We start from the raw sequence: 26700 nt of genomic DNA, 5'->3' as shown, positions 1-26700 counted from the left end.
ATTTATGTACCACCCCTCATCAGGATTTAGGTCCTACTTCAGGAGGTAAACACATATGTTCAGACAATTTCAGTTCATCACTTATGTACATTTACTGAAAAAATACGTATGTTGAATTTAAAGTTATTTATACTTCTAAAAAAAAATTCACGATGTTTACCACACAAAACGGACAGGATTTAAAAAAAAAATCGTGAAACATATCGAGGTAGAAATACCGTGTAAAACAACAGCTTTCTTTACTTTCCTGAACACTCTTACATAAACAATCAATGAAACAGTCGGCCAAACTAAGCCTGTTTAAGTGGTCTATACAGAAAAACGAAAACTCCACAAAGTGAAAAGTCTTAAGACTGTCAATTTTCTCCCTGCTTGTACCTCATCCCCAGAGACCCTAACCGGAAGTTGTTGGTTTCAACTAAAAATAGAAAAGCTTTTACTAGCCAGGCACTTGGCGATAATCATACGGGTGTAGACCACACGGGGAGTTAGGGGTTAAAGGCAGGGTGTAATTCTGTCTTCACTCGGCAAGTTAGGTGTTAAAAGAATGATTGGGCACTCAAAGGCAGCAGATACTCGGGAGCCAGAGTGTCTGCAGTAGCATATATTACGCTTCAAATAATAGCAATATATATATATATATATATATATATATATATATATATATATATATATATATATATATATATATATATATATATATATATATATAAAGTTTTGTAGACAAATAAAATAAAGCGTTGTATAAGTTGGATAAGTAATTAGTTAAAGTCAAATAGATTTTGAAGCCCCAAATCACACACACACACACAAGCACACACACACACACAAGCACACACACACACTTTTAAAGAGAACAAGAAAAATGTTAGATTAGAAAAAGCAGTTGTTTTTTAATTAACACATTTCCATACATGTGCAAGGTATATGTGCAAAGTCAACGCTAAAAAAATGTCGAGAAGGGGTGATTCGTTTGTTTACTTTAGGCTTCATTCCTCAATCACGTGACTAAGGAGACGACCTTTAACCCCCAGTCTGTTACAGCTCTCGTTACTTTTGACCTTGCTAGATAGACCAAAACAAAAGAGATCAACTCAAATCCAACTCGACCAAGCAAAGTATAATTTTTGATTTAAGGAACACATTTCTGTCACCCCGCATCTGTAGGATGTTTTAAGCAAGGCATTGAAACTTTTTTTACAACTATTTTAGACATCTTACGTCTGTAGATTTGTAGCGCTGTAAATACGTTTATCGAGTAGAGCGTACTAATGCTTACCTGAAAAGTCTCGAGTTCAAACGCGGGGTTGAGTTTGACATCTCTGTGCCCATCCGGCTACCACGGGTAGCTGACTGACGTTAGGGAAAGTAAAGGCAGATGGGCATAATGGCGACCACGCCATCTCTTCATATGCCAAGCAACATGTACATTTTTTCTCCATCTGCCCTGTTGATCGTTAGCCCTACAGCTAAAACTTCTATTTTTGACAATACTCACCTCAACAATATCAATGATGCAAAACAGAGAAAACAAAAATACTAATTTTATAAGACTAAGGTAACGGTAACCCGATAATTTAACTACTTATAAAGAACTGTCTCATAATGTATAAACATTAAACTAGACTATAAATAAACAGTTTTGTTGATAGTGATTTCCTTAGATTAAATAAACAGTTCTGTTAATAGATCCCCGGCTATTAATTTTTCCGCCTCCAAAGACATCCCTGTTGGCTTCAGTTCTTTGAGAAGACTCCGCCCCAGGTCTGTCTAGGGTGCCCTCTTTTCCGCTTTCCCTAGGGGTTCCAATCACGCGCTTGGCGAGTCACATTTGAGTGAGCCTTTCGCAGCATATGTGACACCCAGTCTTGCTTTTCTCCAAAATTCTATGTTCGGCACTTTGTCAGCCACCTGAATTTTAAAATCTGTGTCAGGTAGCTGTTCATGAAGGTCTGTATCTTCGCTGTACTTGCTTCGGAGACTGTTGTTTATGGGTGCCTCTGATTAAATAAACAATTGTGTAGATAATGGTGCCTTTGATTAAATAAACAATTGTGTAGATAATGGTGCTTTTGATTAAATAAACAATTGTGTAGATAATGGTGCCTTTGATTAAATAAACAATTGTGTAGATAATGGTGCTTTTGATTAAATAAACAATTGTGTAGATAATAGTGCCTTTGATTAAATAAACAATTGTGTAGATAATGTTGCCTTTGATTAAATAAACAATTGTGTAGATAATGGTGCTTTTGATTAAATAAAACGAAAACATTTTCTTCATTTTATCTCAAGTTTATTTTGAACTACCTAACCGGAAAATTTTCCTTGGAACAAAATTATTCCGGATTGTATATCCTTGAGGAAATACAGAAACGGGTGGTCAGCTATAAACGAATATTCTATATTATCAGCTGAGTAATCCTCCGAGTCAACAACGGTAGCCGCCGCCGCAGTTGTTGCATGCTCGGTGACGTCAATTTTGGCTTTGTGAATCACTTGACTGATGTAAATGTTGCCTGTGTCGGGCAATAATTTCAAGAGTGAAAGATTTATATATATATATATATATATATATATATATATATATATATATATATATATATATATATATATATATATATATATATATATATTTATATATATATATATATATATATATATATATATATATATATATATATATATATATATATATATATATATATATATATATTCATACACACACACACAAACACACACACACGTACACGTACACGTCCACGTCCACATCCACATCCACATCCACATCCACATCCACATCCACATCCACATCCACATCCACATCCGCATCCGCATACGCATACGCATACGCATACGCATACGCATACGCATACGCATACGCATACGCATACGCATACGCATACGCATACGCATACGCATACGCATACGCATACGCATACGCATACGCATACGCATACGCATACGCATACGCATACGCATACACATACACATACACATACACATACACATACACATACACATACCTCTCCCTCTACCTCTACCTCTACCTCTACCTCTACCCCTACCCCTACCTCTTCCTATACCTTTACCTGTACCTATACATATATATACATATATATATATATATATATATATATATAATGTAAGCAGCTAGGTAGTTTTTCAGTCCTTCCTTCCTTCCTTTATCGCTATAGAATCTAGAAACACCACATGCCGTGCATTTAATTGCATCGCATTGTCTTATTAAAAATAATTTGCGAAGGTCTATTTATGTAACGACTTAAATTGTTTTATGGTTGGCAAAGTTTTTACACTTTCGTATACTCCAACAAAAGAACTTGAATAAAATATTTAATACACGCACATTGTTAAATCATAGTAAACGGATTAATGTCAAATGATATTTTCGTTTAGATTCCTAGAAAAAAATAGTACATTTTAATAACAGTATGGTCGAAAAAAAACAAATTATTAAAAATGTACTTTTAATTATGTCAGCGAAGGTAATTTAAAAAGAAACTCAACTCGCGCAAAATATTGCTATTTAAGTATTATGTTTTTAATCCTACCGCATTGATTATTATGTTAAGGCTCATGATTAGAATAGACTATTGTTCAGAGGCGTAGCGACCCTTCCCGGCGCCCGGATAACTTTTCGATTTGCACCCCCCCCCCCTCGAGATTTTGATTTGCCCCCCCCCCCCTTCAAACTTTCGATTTGCACCCCCCTCAACCTTTCAATTTATTTTTCCAACCCATTTTGGCGCCCCCCTAAGCTCGGCGCCCGGGGACATATGTCCCCCCCCCCCCGCCCCCTACCCTCGCTACGCTACTACTATTGTTAAGATTATATTATTTCCTGATTTGTCGAAACAGAGTTTTACAGTGGTTTTTTAATTGCTATGATCTCTTAAAATCACAATTTTTATGTTATTTAAACGAATGCTTAAATTAGAGAATGTTGGACAGTCTCTCTCTCTCTCTCTCTCTCTCTCTCTCTCTCTCTCTCTCTCTCTGTCTTGTCACCCCATGCGAATGGCTATCTCTGTTTTTGTCAATGATCAGATCACTGAGTAATTAATAGATATACCCGCACTTCCTGTGTGGATCAGCCGACTAACTCAATGATAATTGCTCCGTCTCTAAGCAGTTTGAATCTATAAATAGAATAACAAAAGGAAGGAAACGAAATTTTAAAATGATTTCCGCCATTACAAAAATAACATGAAACCTACAGTTCACGACACATCGCATAGGAATTTAAAATAAATATTAGGCCTATAGGTTTAATACATATTGCATAGAATATAGAAATTTAGATCTAGTGTTCTGGTTAGTAGTTATTTCATGTTTATTAGAATATAGTCTAGAATCTAATCATACGGCTGCATAAAAAGAAAGTTTGAAGGAAATAGAATAGGAATCTAGAGAAGCGGAGGTAAGAAGGTTAAATTAGTAATTTACATGATTTTTATTGTAGTTTCACTGTTTGTTAGGCCCAATTATTAAATCTTTAGATTAGAGGTCCAGCTTGATCATGTGTGGTATCTATTGTGGTGCATTGGAATGAAAAGCCCACATACTTAAATATAGAATTTAGTAGGCCTATACTATAACTGTACTGCCCTATACTTTAAATTTGTTGCCACAAGAAAAAAGTCTATTTACTATTAGGCCTATTAGTTATAATTTAATTATATTGAAATATTTGATTATCTTTATAGTTTATAGTGAATGCATGCTAATGAGCATTATTCAAGCTGCTGTTATATTTAGGCTCATAGGCCTATATACTCTATAGCTTAGGCTATATACTATAGACTATATATTATATACCAATATTGTGCATAAAACTTAAAGCATGTAAGCATACACAATAATAATTATCATTAGACCTATAGTAACTAAGACTCATACTATTTAGTACTACTTTAATACTACCTTTAAACTATTAGGCATAATGAAATAATGATTAATAATTTCAGTGTTTTCCGCACTCGAGAGGAAAGAGGTTGCAGGGAACTTAGAGACTAATCTTTGCCAACATACTGGATTTCTGGTGATGACAATAGCAGCAGATAGTATGTGGCTCAGTTAATACTAAAAACAATTTATTTTACTAATTAGTGGTAAGCTCTTTTTTAAAATAATATATTATAACATGGTATCGCAAAGGTTCAGGTTGTCCAATAAATGGTAATTAGAGTCAGGTTTAGGACTATAGTTTAATGCTTGGTTAGTAATATGCATCAAGTTGGGAAAGACATAGAAATGGAAATACATAGAATTTAATGTGTTCATTCGCAAACGTTACTATTTAAATTTTTTTAGGGCTGCTATTTATTGCTGAATAATAAAATCACTATACTTATCCACTATATTATGTTTAAATAAAGTGAGTTTAGATCAGTCGAGTAAATAAATTTAATAGCAAGACATAACTAAAATTTACAATGAATATATATATATATATATATATATATATATATATATATATATATATATATATATATATATATATATATATATATATATATATATATATATAATTTGATTGCTATTTTATAAAAGTATGTAAATCACAAACCAAACATTACTTTGTATTGTGTCTACAACTTAACGAAAAATGCTAGTACTTTGATGGATTGCACTAAATAGGGGTTAGCTTTAATTTAATAATTTGTGAGATATTCTTGCTAATCTATGTGTAAATTGCTTTTCAGGACTATGAGTGTGTGTTTGGCCATCCAGATTTCATAACTGCAACTGATGTTCAATTACAAGGGATATTAATCAGTCTCCGTGGACTATACACTGTGCCTAGTTTCATCCTCAGGTAACTGTACTATAGGCATAACCCATTTTTTAAAGTAATTATTATAGCAAGAGATAGCATTGTATGTTATAATAAATATAATGGATTTTAATCCAAAATATTTTATTAATTATTGTCTTTTTTTAAATTCTAATAAATCAGTGAGTGTACAACTTTGAGGGTATTATATTTGAATGATAATTGAAACACATATTGTTATAGAGCTCAAAACTATGTACTTATCTAATATAATTAATATACTGAAACAGTTTTATTGAAGCATATTATTTCACATTTTACCACACAGAGACTGATGTGTAAGCTTAAAGTAAAGACATCAAATCAAAGTATCAGCCATCAAGAGGGTAAATATTGATAATCTACTTCATTAATCTTCAATATGAATGAACACAATTTTAAATCTATAATCTTTGCTGATAATGTTTGTTTCTTGTTATTCATCATGTTCAGTGCTTTATCTTTTCAAAGTAATTAGTTATAGTAAAGAAATATTAGAGATAGTAATATAAATTTGTAATTTATTTTTCTTGCAAGTTCCACAAAAGAAAGTATCAAAATATTTTGCCTTTTTTTCATTTACAGAAAAACATTCAAAATCATATTGTGATACACAAGTCAAGCAAGTCTGACCAGCATTTTGATACAGGCCAAGAAAAAGCTGGATACTTGATTGGAAGGGTCGCACAAAAAACATGGGTTATCACTAGGGAAACAAGCTCGCAATACAGTTCACTGTTAGGACAGCAAGCCAAATACTTCTAAACTTATTTGAATCATTTTTGCTGTTTATTATAATTCATCCAATTGTCTTATTAAATATATAAATTTATATATATACACAATTCCTAATATAGAATTTCTAAAAAAAAATTATTATAATATTTAAAAATGAAACAAACATGTTCCCAGAACACAGCCACATAATGTCAACATGTTCCCAGAACACAGCCACATAATGTCAACATGTTCCCAGAACACACAAAATGGCAACATGTTCCCAGAACACACAAAATGGCAACATGTTCCCAGAACACAGCCAAATAATGTCAACATGTTCCATGAACTCACAAAATGGCAACATGTTCCCAGAACACACAAAATGGCAACATGTTCCCAGAACACAGCCAAATAATGTCAACATGTTCCATGAACTCACAAAATGGCAACATGTTCCCAGAACACACAAAATGTCATTATGTGCCCAGAACACACAAAATGGCAACATGTGCCGAGAACACAAAAAATGACAACATGTGCCGAGAACAATGCCCCTTACAGATGACATGTTCCCAGAACACAGCCCGTAGTTGGTCTGCCATAAAAAGTTAACAATACTTTACTTTTTCCTTAACAATTTTACAAGCAGGTAATAAAGCCATAAATCTTTACTGTGGATATAGCCAATAAATAGGGTAACCTTCACTATATGCAATTTGTAGTTTTCAATGCCTGTCCCATGCATATTATTTAGCCTATTGTTTTGGGTCTTGCTTCATTTACTCAATAAATTATATAGGCATGAGAGTTTTCATTTTAATCTGCAAAAGCTACATTCTGTACATTATTATTTTCAAACTACATCATATATTTTTCTCTTCTCTGATAAAAAATATTCCTCATATTGTTTGTGTCAAGTATTTTATTTTTATCTATGCAATGCTATATTCTTATTTTTTAATATTTACTTTTATACAAATTCTTTTGAAAACTGTTCTTTATTGATTTCTGAAAAATAAAACTTTGTTTGGGAATCCTTTTTTTGTTTCTGTACAAATTAATAAATATAAATACCTACTAGGCTTAATATCCAGCAACATTAAACAATTAAGTAGGGCCTATTGTTAGTAATGGTAAATTATGTACTAATTAATGTGATTTCAACTGTGTCAATGTTGCTACCAACTCCAATAATTAAAACTGAAGCCATTTACTATGAAGTAAAACTTGGGTGTAATCCAAATCCACCCAGTTGCCGGGGGCAAGGTACCAAACATGATGTCCAGTAGAGGGTTAAGAAACAGGGGCGGAACTACAGTGCCGCCAGACCCCGCAATGCGGGGGGGCCCAGACCGATTGGGGGCCCAAAAATCCTGGCTAAATTATTTAAAAAAAAAATTTAAAAAAAAAAATTAGGTGGAGGTCAAGTTATCTTTCTTCTACAGTTACAAACAAACACGATAGTCGGCAAACGTCTTTGATAAAAATGCACAGACTATATAGCTCGAGAGACCGCCAGACATAAAGTCAACTTCAAAGACGCAGCCTACCGTTCTTTTTAGTGGCGTCGACTAGGAGAACAAAAAAGCATTGTTATATTGTTTACATTATTAAAATACATATCTATGATTGTGTGTGGCCTGAATTCTACAAAAAATATAATTATTTATTTTGATCTCGTACATTTATAATTGCGTTCATTTTTACTTTAACAACTGTATCAATAAACTTGTAAAAGTTTAAGTTATCTCCCTTCAGCGAAGCATCTGAAATTTGACTGTGCCGGTACACTTTGAAATCGGGCTGGGGAAATGTTGCGGCGACTATCCTGGTCTTCTAGACGACCGGAAAAAGTCGGCACTATTGATGTAGATGTTCATCGGCGCTTTCTTGTCCCCTTCCAATGAACCTTCCCAACTCTCTCCCCTGCCCCCTCTCACCCCTACCCCTCACCTCTACCCCTCACCACACCCTTAATCTTACAATAAGATGTAATGCATAGATTAACGAACCGTCTATGAACTACTGAACTGTAAACTGACCACTCCTGCACATTTTGTTAAAGACACTAGACAGTAGTTGTTCATTTACCTGATGAACAGCGACGGAACTACAGTCCCGCCAGACCCCGCAATGCGCGGGGGGGGGGGGGGCAGGCCGTTTAGGGGTCCACGGCTGACCAAAATTAATATTTTTTTAAATTTTGAATTTAATTTTCGTGCATTTTTGCCTTAATATTTGGTTTGTAAAAGAAAAACACTAGCTGCGGTACGATTATCTTTATTTTACAGTCACTATACCACGCTCTTCCGCAACAGATAAAATCCATTACACAAACTACAGTGTAAAATATAGGCAACTCTTCAAATTTGAATGACTTCTTTGACTCGTTGCCCCCCACCTCTTTAATAGCTAAATAGAGGACACGTAACTGTTTAACCGATCCTCCAAAGTGTACTGTCGCGGATTAGGCAGGGGATGGGGACCAAAAAGGGGGTTCAAAAATTGTCGAATTTTTTTTACATATTTTAAACAGTTATTTATAGTTGTATTTTTTTAACCATTGTCAAGGCCGAGTTCTATTTCCCTACAATCAAACACACGCTTTCGTCGGCTAAATTCTTTTTAAAAAACAACAAAGTCCATAGAACGAAAAGCCGCTACATATGAAGTGGGCTTTCGTCTCTGCGGCATTGGTAAGGGACCCGAAATCCTTTGTACATTTTTCAATGTTAATGTGTTTGTGATAGTGGTTGAATTTGTATCTTGCATCCTACAAATAATAAAAAAAATAATATAATACTATACTAGAAACTTCAGTTTTATATACGGTTACTTGTTTTTGCTTTTACGAGAAATATCATAGTAAACTTTTAAAGTCTATACTTGGAATAATCTCCCCTGAGTAAGTTTTACAATGGGCGATGCTGACGTACATAGATCAAGGCGTTTTGATGTCGCTTTCAAGTTTTTTTCCCGAGCCGACCCCTATCCCACCCCTCTTTCTCAACCTCACAAGTATCGAGGAGATAAATGTATCGTTTATGAACTACTTCCTAACCGTACGATTCAACACTTCAGCACATTTTTTCAGACACTAGACAGCATTAGATCTAGATCTAGTCAACAGATATTAATTTACTTTCATAGTATTAGGCACATATAATTCACAAAACAGGGCAGGTAAGATTATTTTTATATAATTATTTAGAAATTAATTACGTTTAGAATTAATTGAACATTATTAATAGTCAATTACTATTTATAAATGACGTCATTGAGGTGGGGGTGTGTGAGGGTCTGGCTTTTTGTTAGTCCCCCCCCCCCTCCCCTAAATCAGAAGGTTATCCAACGCGTGACCTGGCCACATACAGTTGTACATGTGAAAAACATTTTTCTGTCTATTTTGCATTACTGCATCATTCACCCAATCGCCATGAAAACTTGGGAAGCTGTTGAGTACAGCCCCGCAAAAGTTTCTGTCATAGGCCTAACATTTGTACATATTGGAGTGGGGACTCCTAACGGAAATATGTGATTTAGCGCCCCGTGATCCTGCATAAACGGATGAGGTTACTACTTGAATACAACCGGCGTCAGTGTCATCCTGAGCGCATCACATATGAGCAAGTTGGCCTCCCACAGACAGTCGTTTAAAAGTTCCCACAACACTAGGAATAAGTCTCGCTACAACACTCGATGACTACATCTAATTAGGTGTCGCACCAATGTTTCTTCCTGGGTAGACTGTTTTCGGAGGAGGGGTGGGGGAGGGGGAGCTCTGCCGGAAGAAACAATGTGTTGCACCCATCACCCGTGCAGTAATGTAACCGGTAGCTCCAAGAGCCCCGTGACTCCCCTGACACCTGGGTCGTCGCCGAGGGACTTACAGCATGCCTTGGCGTGTCTAGTTGGTAGTGTGGACAAACCCGCGCCCTAAGATCCAAGAAATGAACTGCCGACATTGTTAACTTTTAATTCAACTTCTGGAAAACAGGGCACACGGTTGGTAACGTTTTGATGAAAGCCTCATAAAAACCGGCGCCAGTTTGGAGTGTTGGACTAGATTTAGAGAGTCCGTGCTTCTCACATGGAAAACTGAATGGGGCCAGCTCGTGTGTTGGAAAACCTCTGATTTATTCGGGTACCGGATACATTTTTTTTTAAATTTAGTGCGACCTTTGTTTTCCATATATATATATATATATATATATATATATATATATATGTATATATATATATATATATATATATATATATATATATATATATATATATAGGGGCCCAAAAAAAAATTCTGCGGGGGGGCCTTTTTATCTAGTTCCGCCACTGTTAAGAAAGTATCATTATTAAATCACTATTAAACCCCTCCTCGCCTACGCCATTGCTTGTATGCATATGGACGTTATCGGAATTTACTGTATTGCTTATAAGTCGAAAATTCGAAAAAGACACGTTTAACATTACTAGTTTGAAGAATAACATTCATGTTAGCCGAAACAGGTCTATTCTAAAGTTGTTCATTTTATTGTTCATTACGATTATGATGTCGTAAAATATAGGCCTATTTAAAAAAAAAGCATAACTAAAAAGTGTTTAAACGCATTTTCTTCTTAGAAAAGCCGCACATGCATGATATCATTAACATTACGGCAAATCAAACCCTTGAAGAAGCCCCATCAACCATTCAATTATTACGATGGGCAACAAATAAAACGCCCGCATCAAGGTACAGTCCTTATGCTATCGACATTAGCTCAACCCCGGCAACTAACGTGTCCCAAAACCAAGAATTGAAATCTTGACCCATTATTCTGATTAATTAGTGGTTAAACATCTTTAGGCATCTGAAAACGTTAGTTTTTAATCTAGTGTACTCAAAAAAGAACAACATAAAGCTTTATGCCGCCTTAAAAAACCCAATCCCATGTTACGCAAGGCGTCGATAGAGAAAGAATAAGGCTTTTAGTCAGAACAGGCAAGGGCTTAGATAACTGCCAAAATACCTAATCTGTAGACCTCACAAGTCTAGACGATATATTTGTGCCTCTGTTTTTAGACTTTCAGAACAAATGCATGTGATGTGGTCAGTAGGTACATAAAAGAGAAAAGTAGTTTTAATCTAGAGACTTCAAACATTTCTGAAAGACCGAATTTGAACTCGTAGGCCGTGGTGTCGATGCCAAAGTTTAGCGTCGTCCGCAAAGATAAGCTATCGTTATATCATCTCTATGCCCATATTGTGACAGATATTTACAAATGTGTCTAATATAGGACAGAATACATAGCTACTCAACAGAGATAAGCGCAATCACTTGTCCACGACTTAAGAAACCACTCTACTGCAAAACCCACCTAAATGGAAAATGTCTTAGATGTGTGTTTTAATACAAATGTGTACCTCGTCGCGAGTTAGGACCTGTAGGTAGTCTGTTACTACTCTATATCTAAAAACAATAAAAAGATAACGTGAATTTTATTTGTTCAGTTTCTTGGTTAACTGTATTTGTTGCATCTTGTTCAATTTTGTTAATATTGATTAACCTACAGGGTTCAAATGTAACAAAGAAAATTGTGACTAAGTTTCCGGGTGCGGGTATGCGGACACTAGTTAAAGTAGGCCCTATATATCTATTTATATTTATAGAAATGAAAGTATGTTTATCTGTTTGTCCTATATGAATTACTACATCTTTTTCATCGGATCGCCATAAAACTTTGTGAACAGAGTTTTTTCCAGGAATCTATTCGGAGGGGGGGGGGGGGGGGGGGGGGGGGGGGGGGAAGCAGACCCCCCCCCCCACCCCCCAAAGAAAGTCTATCGACCCCCCCCCCCCCGAACGAAACGGAATTTATATAGAAAAAAATACTTTTAACAGTGTCCGCACGCCCCCCCCCCCCCGGAAAGATTTCGCCAGGGCGGCACCCTAGCAGGAAGCAGAAGCGTAGCAACCTATTCCGGCAGCCGGGGCGAATTATCAATTATGTGCCAACCCTATTCAAACGCTGGCAAAAAGGCGCACATCCCTACATACACCCCCCTATATAAAATAATTGAGGATATCAGCCATGTATAAATCTGTTTTCTTAAATTTTACTGAAGAATGAGGATTTTTTAAAAATTGTCTACCCCTTTTGGCGCCCCATTCGATCTGGGGTGTCTGACAGGAAGCAATGCAATTTTTCTCCATAAAAATAAAAGCCAGATGCAATTTGACACTGTTCGTACGAGAGTCATAACATTTTGGGTAGTTGGTGAAAAGGGTTTCGAGAAAGAAAAAATTCTTAAATGTGGCACCCTGGGAGGGTTCGATTTTTCTCATTATACGATTATGAGCTCAGAATCCAGAGGGGAATCCAGAGGGGCTATCTTCAATTGCGGTCATAGGTAATACTAGATTCAGCAGAGGCGCAGCGAGGGGGCGGGGGGTACATATGTCCCCGGGCGCCAACCCTAGGGGCGCCAAAATGGTTGGAAAAATTTTAAAGCTCATTTTAGCTATAGTTTTGCATTATAAATATTTTTAAAAAATACGGGGAGGGGGCGCCAAATTGAAAGTTTGTCTTCGGCGGGAGGGGGGGGGGCGCCAAATTGAAAATTTGTCCCCAGGCGCCAGGAATGGTGCTACGCCTCTGAGATTCAGTGATAAAACTACACAGGTTCATCCGCCAGCTCCCCGGCGGTTGAGTGGCCCAGAGCGGCCAAGACCCATCTCGGGCGACACTACGGTTTAGATGGGCTACTATAAATGTTCACTAAGTAGAATAATGAGCGCCCGCCGGCGCCCTGGCAGTTGGCGACAGCGAGCGCCCCGGGCTCTACAGAGAGTGCCTCCTTAAAGAGCACCCTACAATAGGGACACGGTGGCACACGACATTTTATAATTAAACCGAATTAGGGGCGCCCCTGCGGAAATATAACCAGTGGCTCCCTGGAGCGCCAAGGGACGCGTCTCTAACACATGGGCGGTCGCCAATGTGTGTTCTACCTCACTATTACAGAGGTTGATTAACGTACACTCAAGGCTTTCATACAGTGAGCCTTGGTGCGTCTAGGCGGCAGTGTGGACAAACCCGCGCCCCAAAAACGAATATGTGGGTTTGTTTGTTTAAGCATTATCAAAGATTTCATTCGTTTGTCATTCAAATTTGAGAAGTTAATGCTAATACCCCTGTGGTGGTTTCTACGAAAAAAAATTCGATTTGGTGGCGCCCTGGCAGGGTTCCATTTAGCTCCCCGGGTTTTCCCGTGAGTACTATGGTACCTTTGTTCGTTTTAATAATTGCGAAACGCTATGAATATGATGGGCTACTATAATCGCTCACTATACCGAGTGAGGCGCCTTCCTACCTACGCCCACCTACCTACATACCTAACTCCCTGCCTACGTACCTACCTATCTACTAACCTGCCTGCGCTGCTGCCTGCCTACCTACTTTCCTACCTACCGTTATTCCTGCCAAACTGCTTTCCTTCCACCCCGCCTGTCTACACACCTCACATCCTACTTACACACACACATATCTTCGTATGTATATATGTTTGTGTTAGTGTCCTCTAGGACTATGTATTTTTACATTTTTGTTGTTACGTAGAACTATTCAGTATAAAGGAGTTTCCTTTTTTTTTGACGTTGTAACTGCCGCTAAAATATTCTTTTTTTTTTGTATGTGTGCATAAAATAGTGTAGGTTTATTAACAAAAGTAAATTTTAGTATGTATTTAAGTGTATATAATCATTTTCGTCAAGCTAATGTGTTCATAATCTTAAATTTAAAAACCCATGAAACTCGATAGCCAAAGATTTAGAATGAGAATAATTGCTATTTAACCAGTAACACCTATTCTAATTATTGTAATAATATTTTTTTTAAATAAATATACACAGAGATAGATTGTTTTCTTATATAATTTATTTAAAAAGTCAACTGTATTTCATAACGAAAATTAACACAAAATACATTCGAATAGAAACTGTCAAGGGAGACTACTCTAATATTTGTAGGAATAATAGTTTTTATTTAGAGTTTTTTTTTATTATTAGAAGAAAAGTTAATCATGTAGGTTCTAAAAAAGGTTTCCTTGCATTTAAAAAAAAGATATTCGATAGGTTTAGAATGAGAAATAGTCAAAATTATTTATTATATTCATTAGTTGTTTTTTTTAATAATATAGTACAAAGACCTGTTTTAATTATTTTTTTAAAATCTTATTTTAATTAATAAATTATAAATGAAGATCGAGGATCTATATTTTTAAAAAATAGTTTAACTGTCCCTAAACAATTGTATCAATCGCTGAGAAATTAAGAATTAATAATTACGTTTAACGCTTTATTAATTAAACGAGTTGAATTATTTCCGTTTTGATAAACTCTCTCTCTCTCTCTTTATAACTACTAACGCTTTATCATTGAGTTTCTTAAGAGAAAAATACAGGAGAGCGGTAGTTATCATTGACTCTGTCATTGATAATTTCATTGAGTCTTTCATAGAAAATAGTGTTTGATCGGCTGGTCTTGTTTGTTGTTCGGCGGTTTTTCTAATTACAATTTTACATCGCGTGTTGGGGGAGATGGCAAACTATTTCAAAAAGCGTTTGCGTTTGCGTTGGAGTTAGCGTTTATATTTGAGTTTGCGTTTGCGTTTACGTTTCTTTTGTGTTAATGCTTGGTATTGTTGGTTGGTACATTTAAAAGAAAAAGATTCACAGTGGCGAAGCACAGGTTGCCCATAATTAGCAGCGTCACTAAGTGGGGGCGGGGTCGCAGTCTGCACCCGTTAATAACATGGGGAGGGAGGGGAGTTTTACATCTAATAAACATATTATATCACTAATATCACTAATATCACTAATATCACTAATATCACTAATATCACTAATATCACTAATATCACTAATATCACTAATATCACTAATATCACTAATATCACTAATATCACTAATATCACAAATATCACTAATATCACTAATATCACTAATATCACTAATATCACTAATATCACTAATATCACTAATATCACTAATATCACTAATATCACTAATATCACTTATATCACTTATATCACTAATATCACTAATATCACTAATATCACTAATATCACTAATATCACTAATATCACTAATATCACTAATATCACTAATATCACTAATATCACTAATATCACTAATATCACTAATATCACTAATATCACTAATATCACTAATATCACTAATATCACTAATATCACTAATATCGTGTTTTGTCCAGTAAACAACAACAAAATAATGGGGAAAAGGGTGACATCAAACCGAATATGCATAATCGTTGTAAGGGGTAGGGTAACACCCTCGGTTACCGCAACGGGTAATACTGGTGCGAGATTTTATTCATCAAAATGCAAAAACAATCAATTTGAAAAAGCTATCTAAAACACTTGCCTAAGACTAAAGATGTTATATAAACTAAAACACCTAATCAGTAGTCGGTTACCTGAAGAGGTGATGCCAGTAAAGTCAGCTCCAGGACCAAACGCCTCGACCATCCCAAGATCCATTAGAGGTTGTTTCAAGTCAAGCGTCGTCTCTGTCTGAAACTTTGGAATCGTGACCGAGACCGATTTGGGTCGGAGGTTTTTGAACAGCTCCTCCATGTGTTGTGGATTTGAAAGCCATTTTTCTTAAAAGAAAATCATTAAAATGTATTTTAATATTAATTTTTGTTGTGTTGTGTGTTGTGTGTTGTGTTGTGGTGTGTGGTGTGGTGTGGTGTGTTGTGTGATTGTGTGTTAACATACCAAGATTTGCGAGACCGTCTTTTTTCTTTGGCAGGGCGATGTAGAAAGCAAACCTTCCCCCTTTATAGGGCAGCTCTGCCACATCAACTTGATTTGATTTATCCTTCTTGTATTTTATGTAGTTGGATTGATCCATCATATCAATCTTAAAACGGCAATAAAAGACAAAAGTCTCACATGAAGAAATTGCATTTTTTTTTACTTATTGTATACGGAGTAGAGTGGAAGTATTGTAATCGTCAGAAAAAAAAACAAGAAATCCAGATTTTAATAAAAAGTCGACGTTTTACATCGCTGCCCGGAAAGCTGCACATAGAAAAGGGGGCACTTTTGTTTTCTTTAATCGAATATTTATATACATTAGCAAAGGCTGCCTTGGTGTACATTGTAGCATAATTAAACACTTTTGCACGAAATAATTACAAATTTGAAGTGTTTTAATGTAATTAATTTGTATTTGCGAATTTTTCTATTTGCGCAGTTTTCCATTATACGTATTTTACTGAGAACCATTTACAATCTGTGTGTTTTTGTACTTTATTTTTTTGCGACGTATAATAATTTAATATGATGTGTGTGTTTCATTGATTATTCAATAATTTAATATGATGTGTGTGTTTCATTGATTATTCAACTGTTTTCAAGTTGGCGTCGGTCAACATAGAACGTAAATTTATACAACATCGTTCAATAAACGTTACCATCATTTCATCCTTGCCATGTCTAAAGAACTTTTTTTTAGTTGCTGGTTGGAACTCCGTCTCCCAAGTCCCGTTGAAGAAAATTGTGTTGACTAAGGCCATAGCCGTGTCCTCAGTGATAAATCCTAGAACATTGTAAACACAATTTGTATTAATACCTATTGGGTAGTAGCACCATTTGCTATGAGAAAGACCCTGGTTTGTAAACTAACTATTTCGCCCTTTTAAAAAATAATCAGGTTTAAAGCAGTTCTTCTTCTTCGTTCTCTATTGAACGGAATTTCCTCCAACACAATTAAAGATTCCGTGTTAACATGGTATACGCAATAAGGACCATTGACTTTGTTCATAGCCTGCTTTTCTTTCTGGACTTATTTTCATAGTCCATCTAAGAAAAAAAACTACTAGGCAGCATTTGTTTGATTTTGGAGTTTTCTCTCCTAAATAGTTGGCCTCCCTAGGTATAGAGCCTCATCAGCCAGGGGGTTCGAACTGGACGTTTCAGTTCAACAACTATGAGCCTTACCGTCCCGACCACGCCGATCCACATTTAGTTAGATAAATTAATATAAGTTTTCTCATGTTTCTAAAACAAAAGCCGTGCAAAAACTTTATAACGAACGTTTTCTGTATTCGGTTCTCTTAGTTTTAGTTTCAAAAACCTTATACCTTATATCTACACGTAAGAGTTTATTTATTTGTATAGCATACAGAAATTTTAGAAAAACCTTTTTGTAAAACGTTTTCAATAACATTTTTTGTGGCTCCAGCTATATAGTCGTTGATTGCCTTCTCTGGCCCTTCAGGGGCGGAAAAGTCAATATTCTCCACTAGGGCACTAAATTTGGTCTCAACATCTTTAGTGAATCCAGTTTTGATTTTTATTCTTGGATTGACAAAAATGCCGTTTCCTGTGCTAATGACGACTTCTTGGAGTGAAGTAATCTGTAACAGAAAAAAAAACGATTCACTCTAATTTAGCCTAGCATGACAGTAGCATAATGATTAACGATGTATTTATTTTGATGGATATGAATATTTTTCCAATTTGCTTTTGTATTTTGTTTAGTTGATTGTATTATTTTAAAAACATAACCTCAGGAAACCAAAGAATATTTTTTTGTCTAAGTTGAAACAATATTTGTTTTTAATTAAGAAACTCTGTGCAGTTTTTAAAACTTCAATGCGAAAATCAGCAACTTTAATTTAATATTTTACCTAAGATGATAATCATTAAGATGTCAATTTTAATTAATTTGCAGCTAAATTAAATCAAACCTCGTGGGTGAAATTTTTGTACTCTGCAGAAACCTGAGAAGCAGACTCGACACCAAGCGTCATTAACATTTCTTTCGCAGTTTTCCCTTTTGCGCCAAGCGAAGTCATGGTTAGAATTGACTGGATGCTATACATATTAATATGATTAACACAAGCAAGAAACGTCAGTGTTGAATAAGTCAAAAATTGTATTAAAATGGATGCCCATATTATGTGTCTTCGATTGGAATATGTGATATGAGTCTGCACTTCACTGTTGGTTCAGGACGAGCCGAAAAACACAATGGCTGACACATTTAACTATATTTTCGTTGGATATGTATATACTAGCCGTCCCGGCTAGGCCCTGCACTGGTCTCTGTGAACAACCTATCTGTAAAGGTCCATGACATGTGTGTTTAGTAATAAGCACTTACCCGGCATTGTCCACCCTAAACACAACCAACCAAAACCGAACACACATACAAACATAAACGAAAACACAAACTAGAAATACGGTGAACTACTGCTGTCGATCAGTAACTTTTTTACGCAATAATTCAAGATTTTAAGAAAGTTATCTGTGTACCTGTATGGAGAGAAGACAACGTTGTCTTTATCCAGCGCCACCTTCGGGTAGAGCCTTTGGGAGAATCCTGAAGTGGCAGCTGAGAGGTCTTGTTGCTGGTTCTGTTCTCCATTGATCAGCTGACCAGACACGGCCAGAATAGTTAATAGGAGTCGCAACATGTTTTTCAAGCACTGCTGAATGTGTAGTAATAGATTCAAATTATATATATATATATATATATATATATATATATATATATATATATATATATATATATATATATATATAAGTCCGGAGTTTGAACCCCCGGTCAGATGAGGCTCGAACGCTGTTGACAGCTACCATCCTAGTAGAGATCTCCTAGATCAGAGTGGAGCCCCTTAGGCAATAGAATTACCAACTCAGTTTACTTTTGACAGCTCCTTTGGGTCCATCAGCAGGTTGAGAGAGGATGTCTGATACATAGGCAACACCAGGCTCGACATGCTGCTTAGACTTTGCTCCTTGTTTTCCAAGGCGCGATTATCCAAGGGTCCTTATTTTTTAGTTTCATACTTAGAAGAAAGTGCACGTACTAACAGCACAGCTGGACTTCTAACTGGTAAGTCTTGAGTTCGAAGCCGGGTTCAAGTCAGTAGACCGTCCCTGAGTCCACCCAGCTCTGATGGGTACCTAACTCACGTTCGGGAAAGTAAAGGCTGCTGGGCATAGTGCTGGCCACACTATATCTTCATATGCCGAAACAAGTGAACTCTACTTCACTTGCCCTATAGACCGTCAGGTTTGAAAAGGGAACTTTACTTTTTTTTTACTAACAGCACAAATGAATAGTATGTTTTAACTTACCACTAGCGAAACTTTTACCTAAATGTTATAAAAGAAATTCGAATAAATAACAAAAACTGAAGATTGCAAGTTCACAAAAGAAGATTTTATTTCGGCTATGGGGAAAAAGTTAAATTTTGTTTAAAAGATGTATCATTATTTATAGAAAAAGGATAATTAAGATTATATGCGCATTGCGATTTTATTTTAAAATACATTTTAATTATGATTTCTAATTTTTAATAAATAGTTAGGTCGAAATATTATAATTATTAGGGAAATTAATTTGAATTTGCTCATTTTCTTAAACCTTGAAAAATGAAACAGTTTTAAAAATTGTATGTTTAAAATCAAAACTGTATTCTCGACTTACATGTAGATATGAACTGAGAAACTAGAAATCTAAAATGTCAGTTCCGTCTACGTATGAAAGGTCTGTATCTAATTATAGAAACGTAAAGCTTTGTTTTCCGCTGATCTCAAGGTATGCTTGTATTGATAGGGATATCGTAATATTGCAAGCAACTAATTTGTTTTCAACTAATCTTACTTTATTCCTCTTCTGATATAGATATTAAAATATTAACGACACACGATCTAATTAACAAGCAGCGGAGTTGTGGGCAGCATCAAGGGATTACCAATTTGTAAGGACTCACATCTAATGTACTTTTGATTGGTTAAAACTCTTTTCAAATCTAATATATATATATATATATATATATATATATATATATATATATATATATATATATATATATATATATATATATATATATACATATATATATATATATATATATGTATATGTATATATATATATATATATATATATATATATATATATATATATATATATATATATATATATATACATATATATATATATATATATATATATATATATATATATTAAGAATAATTGAAATGTGATATAATAATCGCGAACTACTGACGTGAATCCGGATTCGAATTCGAGACTTACGGGTTATCAGTCCAGCTCTCTACCGCTAGACCACTCCGTCGCCTAGAAAGAAAAGACAACTGCCGAAAATATGAAGTTCATGGTTACATACATCAGTTCTGTTATTTAACAAAACGTAAATGTTAATGTTTTACATTCTTTGATATAATGACGAAATATAACAAGTAAAAATGTGGCTACACTTCTCTATTGTCTGTTCAGCCGTGCTACATCCTGGTAGAATGATCAATATAGAGCAGTGGTTCTTAAACTGTTTGGAGGTACCGAACTCCGCGAGGTTTATTTGCGCATTCACTGAACCCTTCTTAATAGTTATATTTGATTGTGAATCTAAGAGCCGGGTGTGTATTTTGATCAGTGGCGTCGCTGGGTCGGGTATCACCCTCCACCCCCACCCCAAAAGAAAAAAGTATATATATATATATATATATATATATATATATATATATATATATATATATATATATATATGTGTGTGTGTGTGTGTGTGTGTGTGTGTGTGTGTGTGTGTGTGTGTGTGTGTGTTCGTTTGTGTCGATCTACATAGGCCTATAATTTAAATATATGTCGCATACGCGTACATGTATGTGTAAATGTATTTTTGCCTTGGTGTCACCCCCCTTAATAGTGTCACCCGGTGAGGTCCGCACCACCCGCCCCGCCCTCGCTACGCATCTGATCTTGAAATACCTTAAACCCCTGAGACAGACTCACTAAACCCCTGGGGTTCGATCGAATCCAGGTTAAGAACCACTGATCTAGGGTAATCTACAGGAATGATAAGTATAATATAATTACATATAACATGCGGGCATGTGGCTTTAGTGTTTGTTGCATTCGGACAAACGTGTGGCTCCTTACACAAACAAGCTCAGGTCCGGCTCATTAGACACGAACAAGCTCAGGTCCGGCTCATTAGACACGAACAAGCTCAGGTCCGGCCCTTTAGACACGAACAAGCTCAGGTCCGGCCCTTTAGACACAAACAAGCTCAGGTCCGGCTCCTTACACGAACAAGCTCAGGTCCGGCTCATTAGACACGAACAAGCTCAGGTCCGGCTCATTAGACACGAACAAGCTCAGGTCCGGCTCATTAGACACGAACAAGCTCAGGTCCGGCTCATTAGACACGAACAAGCTCAGGTCCGGCACATTAGACACGAACAAGCTCAGGTCCGGCTCCTTACACGAACAAGCACAGGTCCGGCTCATTACACAAACAAGCTCAGGTCCGGCTCATTAGACACGAACAAGCTCAGGTCCGGCCCTTTAGACACAAACAAGCTCAGGTCCGGCTCCTTACACGAACAAGCTCAGGTCCGGCTCATTAGACACAAACAAGCTCAGGTCCGGCTCATTAGACACAAACAAGCTCAGGTCCGGCTCATTAGACACGAACAAGCTCAGGTCCGGCTCCTTACGCGAACAAGCTCAGGTCCGGCTCATTAGACACGAACAAGCTCAGGTCCGGCCCTTTAGACACGAACAAGCTCAGCTCCGGCCCTTTAGACACAAACAAGCTCAGGACCGGCTCATTAGACACGAACAAGCTCAGGTCCGGCTCCTTACACGAACAAGCTCAGGTCCGGCTCATTAGACACGAACAAGCTCAGGTCCGGCCCTTTAGACACGAACAAGCTCAGGTCCGGCCCTTTAGACACAAACAAGCTCAGGTCCGGCTCCTTACACGAACAAGCTCAGGTCCGGCTCATTAGACACAAACAAGCTCAGGTCCGGCTCATTAGACACAAACAAGCTCAGGTCCGGCTCATTAGACACGAACAAGCTCAGGTCCGGCTCATTAGACACGAACAAGCTCAGGTCCGGCTCCTTACACAAACAAGCTCAGGTCCGGCTCATTAGACACAAACAAGCTCAGGTCCGGCTCATTAGACACGAACAAGCTCAGGTCCGGCTCATTAGACACGAACAAGCTCAGGTCCGGCTCCTTACACAAACAAGCTCAGGTCCGGCTCATTAGACACAAACAAGCTCAGGTCCGGCTCATTAGACACGAACAAGCTCAGGTCCGGCTCATTAGACACGAACAAGCTCAGGTCCGGCTCCTTACACGAACAAGCTCAGGTCGGGCTCATTAGACACGAACAAGCTCAGGTCCGGCTCCTTACACGAACAAGCTCAGGTCCGGCTCATTAGACACAAACAAGCTCAGGTCCGGCTCATTAGACACAAACAAGCTCAGGTCCGGCTCATTAGACACGAACAAGCTCAGGTCCGGCTCATTAGACACAAACAAGCTCAGGTCCGGCTCATTAGACACAAACAAGCTCAGGTCCGGCTCATTAGACACGAACAAGCTCAGGTCCGGCTCCTTACACGAACAAGCTCAGGTCCGGCTCATTAGACACGAACAAGCTCAGGTCCGGCCCTTTAGACACAAACAAGCTCAGGTCCGGCTCCTTACACGAACAAGCTCAGGTCCGGCTCATTAGACACAAACAAGCTCAGGTCCGGCTCATTAGACACAAACAAGCTCAGGTCCGGCTCATTAGACACGAACAAGCTCAGGTCCGGCTCCTTACACGAACAAGCTCAGGTCCGGCTCCTTACACGAACAAGCTCAGGTCCGGCTCATTAGACACAAACAAGCTCAGGTCCGGCTCCTTACACAAACAAGCTCAGGTCCGGCTCATTAGACACAAACAAGCTCAGGTCCGGCTCATTAGACACGAACAAGCTCAGGTCCGGCTCATTAGACACGAACAAGCTCAGGTCCGGCTCCTTACACGAACAAGCTCAGGTCCGGCTCATTAGACACGAACAAGCTCAGGTCCGGCTCCTTACACGAACAAGCTCAGGTCCGGCTCATTAGACACAAACAAGCTCAGGTCCGGCTCCTTACACAAACAAGCTCAGGTCCGGCCCTTTAGACACGAACAAGCTCAGGTCCGGATCATTAGACACGAACAAGCTCAGGTCCGGCTCATTAGACACGAACAAGCTCATTTATTTAAATTTTATAATGAAGTTTTATTTTTTTAAAGTGTCGGATCTGCTTGAACTCTAGAAAAAAAGGTCCAGTTCTCTAGCTCAACAAGCGCTAATCTAAACAATGCTGTTGTCCATAAGTAATGTCATTTGCTTAAGTGTGAAAGTTTTAACATGTGTGATACTCAGCTTTGTTGGTTGGGGTGGGGGTTGGGTATTAAGTGTGACGAAGATTATATTGACTATAACTTAAAAACAAATATAATATAATATGTAGATTCAGGCGAATCAGTTAAAACAGTTTTATACTTATTTCGTTCATCGAAGATTTATTAATGATTTTTAAAGGCCCATAACTCATAATATACAAGTCCGTAAAAATGCGCTTTTTGTGCCCCTAAAGTAGACTTTAGTAGAGATGTGTACGATGACCCAGTAGCTACTACCCTATAGTCAGAGGCGTATCTAGGTTTTCGTTGTAGGGGGAGCGAAAAGAGCAAAAAAAGGCGCCAAATTTTTAACACGTTCTCTATAAGTGTAGTTTATATATATATATATATATATATATATATATATATATATATATAATTACTAGCTGTATGTCATTACTTCGCTATGATGTAAAATAAAGTGAAAGTAGCACTCTGAAGAAATAAGAAAAAACACACAATGTAGGCCGACAAAACAAAAATTGTATCAATCTAAACAAAAAAACAACCAAAATATACACACACTACAACCAAAGACAATGAACGTAACACAATCTGTTTTGTAATTCTTGTAAAAAAACTTTTCTTACATTATAATTCCTGGGAAATTATTTAAGACAAGTGAAACAGGGGAGATAATCACTCTCTTAATATAAATATGTAGGGTAAAGGAGGGCGTTGGAGCCACACTTTTTAGCACCTGTACATTTTTAAAGATTTCTACTAATCTAAGAATTTTTTAGTATTTAAAATATGGCAAAATTATTCTAACATATCTTACACAATATAAAAATAATAACAAAGTCTATTAAATATACTTTAAATGGGTTTAATTGAACATTTATTGTCATACCCCAAAATCAGCATTTGGGGTATAAGGAGAGGGGCAATGGGGCAATAAGTATTTTCTCCTAGTTTAGACTAACTCCGCAATAAAAATAATTAATTTCTATCCCAAATTAGTTAATGCTGTGTACACACACTTTAACTGATACTAGCTATTACTAGGCCCCAATGGGCCCAGTCTACAATTGATACAATTGCAGGTGTACATAGGGCCTAAAGTCTAGTAGTTTACAGTAGGCACATTAGTATGCCTAGTAGCTAGTATACTAGTGTGTAGCTGTCCAGAGTTAACATTCTTGTATGTAAAAAGGGGTGGTACTAACTAATCTGCCTTAATGCTTTCCCCTGATAAGCCATGTGTGCTATACATTACATAACATGACATGGGGGTGAAAAATGTTGAGGGGAGAGCAGTGGTACTGGTTTCCCCTTTGTTCTCCTTGCTGGACCATAAATTAATTAAAGGGCCATAAATTACATAAGGAGATGCTATCTCTGGTTGGCTGAGATCTAAGAACTAAGTCCATGCCTCATCTGCCCGAGGGTTCGAACTCGAGATTTTTTCGGTTTAGCAACCATTCGACCACGCCGACCCCACACGTCTGTAAATTTGTATTGCTGTAAATACGGTTAATCGGGTGGTAGAGCGAACTAATGCTAACCCGAAAAGTCTCGAGTTCAAAACACGGGGTTGAGTTTGACGTCGCTGTGCCCATCCGACTACCACGGGTAGCTGACTGACGTTAGGGAAAGTGTGAGGGTACGAGTGAATGGTTAGAAGTTCTTCTTGTCAAACCAGTTGTGAGGGGGATATAAACGTCAACCACCCCAGATGTGTGAGTGGGGGGGTGATGAAGATAGTACCAGCCTGGTTATAGTTTGGAATTAACACACCCAAGTCCGATCCAAAAGATAAATGTCCTTTATTAAACAATCAAATTAATTCCCTACCTTACTAGCCTATTCTATACTCTCTCTACTACTGTCTGCCGATTCCTAGATCTACCTATCTGACCGTTTCTACCTCACGATCTACCTCTAATTCTCTACCTAACTCTGACCGCTCTCTTGGCTAATTATCAACTGTTGCCTAGCCCTACACATCCAGAGTTTCTTCCAGGCATCTCTTCAGGGGGGCTAAGCCCCCCCCCCCCCCCGAACGGAATGAAATTTATATAATTTATATAGAAAATATATACTTTTAACAGTGTCCGCCCCCCCCCCCCCGAAGAAAGTTTACCGCCCCCCCCCCCCTCGAAAATTTCAAGTCCCCCCCCCCCCCCCCCCAGGAGAAAAAAGTCTGGAAGAAACACTGTACACATCTCGACCGTCTCTGACCGATTCCTAACACCTTCTGCCGGCCTAACTTGCCGACCCCCGCTGCCGTGGTCAGCTGCCCGTCCCACGTGACCGGTCAGCGCCTTTACTTTTATTGGTCTCTCTCCAACTATCTATAGCCTGTTTCTGCTATCTACCTGACTTCTCCGACGCAATCTTACGTCATCACAGAAAGTATAGGCTGCTGGGCATAGTGGCGACCACGCCATTTCTTCATATGCTAAGGAACATGTAAACTCTTCTTCATCTGCCCTGTTGATCGTTATAGGTGATGACTTTAATTCAATTTTTGAAATTACTCACCTCGACAATATCAATGATACAAAAAAATTGAAAACAAAAAGTTTTATAAGATTAATATAACGATAACTGATGGTTTAACATCTTTTAGAGAAAGTGTTATAATTTATAAACATTAAACTAGACTTAGATTCAAATAAATAGTTGTGTTGATAGTGGTTGCTTTTGATTTTAAAAAAAGGTATGTTGATGATGGGATGCCTTTGATTGAATAAAAAGTTATGTTGGTAGTAGTTGCTTTTGATGAAATAAAACTTTATGTTGATAGTGGGTGCCTTTGATTAAATAAAAAGTTATGTTGAAAGTGGATGCCTTTGATTAAATAAAAAGTTATGTTGAAAGTGGGCGCCTTTGATTAAATAAAAGGCAAACATTTTCTTCAGTTC

At 37.2% G+C, this 26700-nt stretch overlaps 1 protein-coding gene and 1 long non-coding RNA gene across 3 annotated transcripts; one reads left to right on the top strand and one right to left on the bottom strand.

Moving 5' to 3' along the window:
* Positions 1-2300: 2300 nt before the first annotated feature.
* On the bottom strand, positions 2301-20159 carry LOC131947984 (serpin B4). Of its 2 annotated transcripts, none has more exons than XM_059309422.1 (8): positions 20061-20159; positions 18881-19053; positions 18313-18439; positions 17763-17979; positions 17035-17159; positions 16334-16478; positions 16030-16215; positions 2301-2519 (listed from the first exon to the last, which is right to left on the bottom strand). In XM_059309422.1, the coding sequence occupies exons 2-8, from the start codon at positions 19039-19041 to the stop codon at positions 2311-2313; spliced, it is 1170 nt and encodes a 389-aa protein (XP_059165405.1). In that variant the 5' UTR covers positions 19042-19053; positions 20061-20159; the 3' UTR covers positions 2301-2310. The 2 variants fall into 2 exon arrangements, with proteins under 2 accessions (XP_059165405.1, XP_059165406.1); XM_059309423.1 differs by having other exon boundaries at positions 18881-19056; positions 20061-20130.
* Positions 5767-6688, top strand: LOC131947986 (uncharacterized). The gene is made up of 3 exons (XR_009387946.1): positions 5767-5839; positions 6126-6183; positions 6422-6688. It is a non-coding gene; the product is annotated as an uncharacterized LOC131947986 (long non-coding RNA).
* Positions 20160-26700: the final 6541 nt, after the last annotated feature.

This window comes from Physella acuta, unplaced genomic scaffold (genome assembly GCF_028476545.2).
Source record: "Physella acuta isolate Inbredline_101_S28 unplaced genomic scaffold, ASM2847654v3 ptg000619l, whole genome shotgun sequence".
Taxonomy (NCBI): Eukaryota; Metazoa; Mollusca; class Gastropoda; family Physidae; genus Physella; species Physella acuta.
This window is presented reverse-complemented; position numbering and strand designations above follow the sequence as displayed.

Bases quoted from the DNA above. Each gene is read 5' to 3' on its own strand.
- LOC131947984 (XM_059309422.1), bottom strand. From the start codon at position 19,041: ATGTTGCGACTCCTATTAACTATTCTGGCCGTGTCTGGTCAGCTGATC. The intron at 17,160-17,762 runs GTTTTTCTAAAA...ACAATGTTCTAG, and splicing joins TGAAAACGTTTTACAAAAAG to GATTTATCACTGAGGACACG. The intron at 2,520-16,029 runs GTAACCGACTAC...TGCCCGACACAG, and splicing joins TACTGGCATCACCTCTTCAG to GCAACATTTACATCAGTCAA.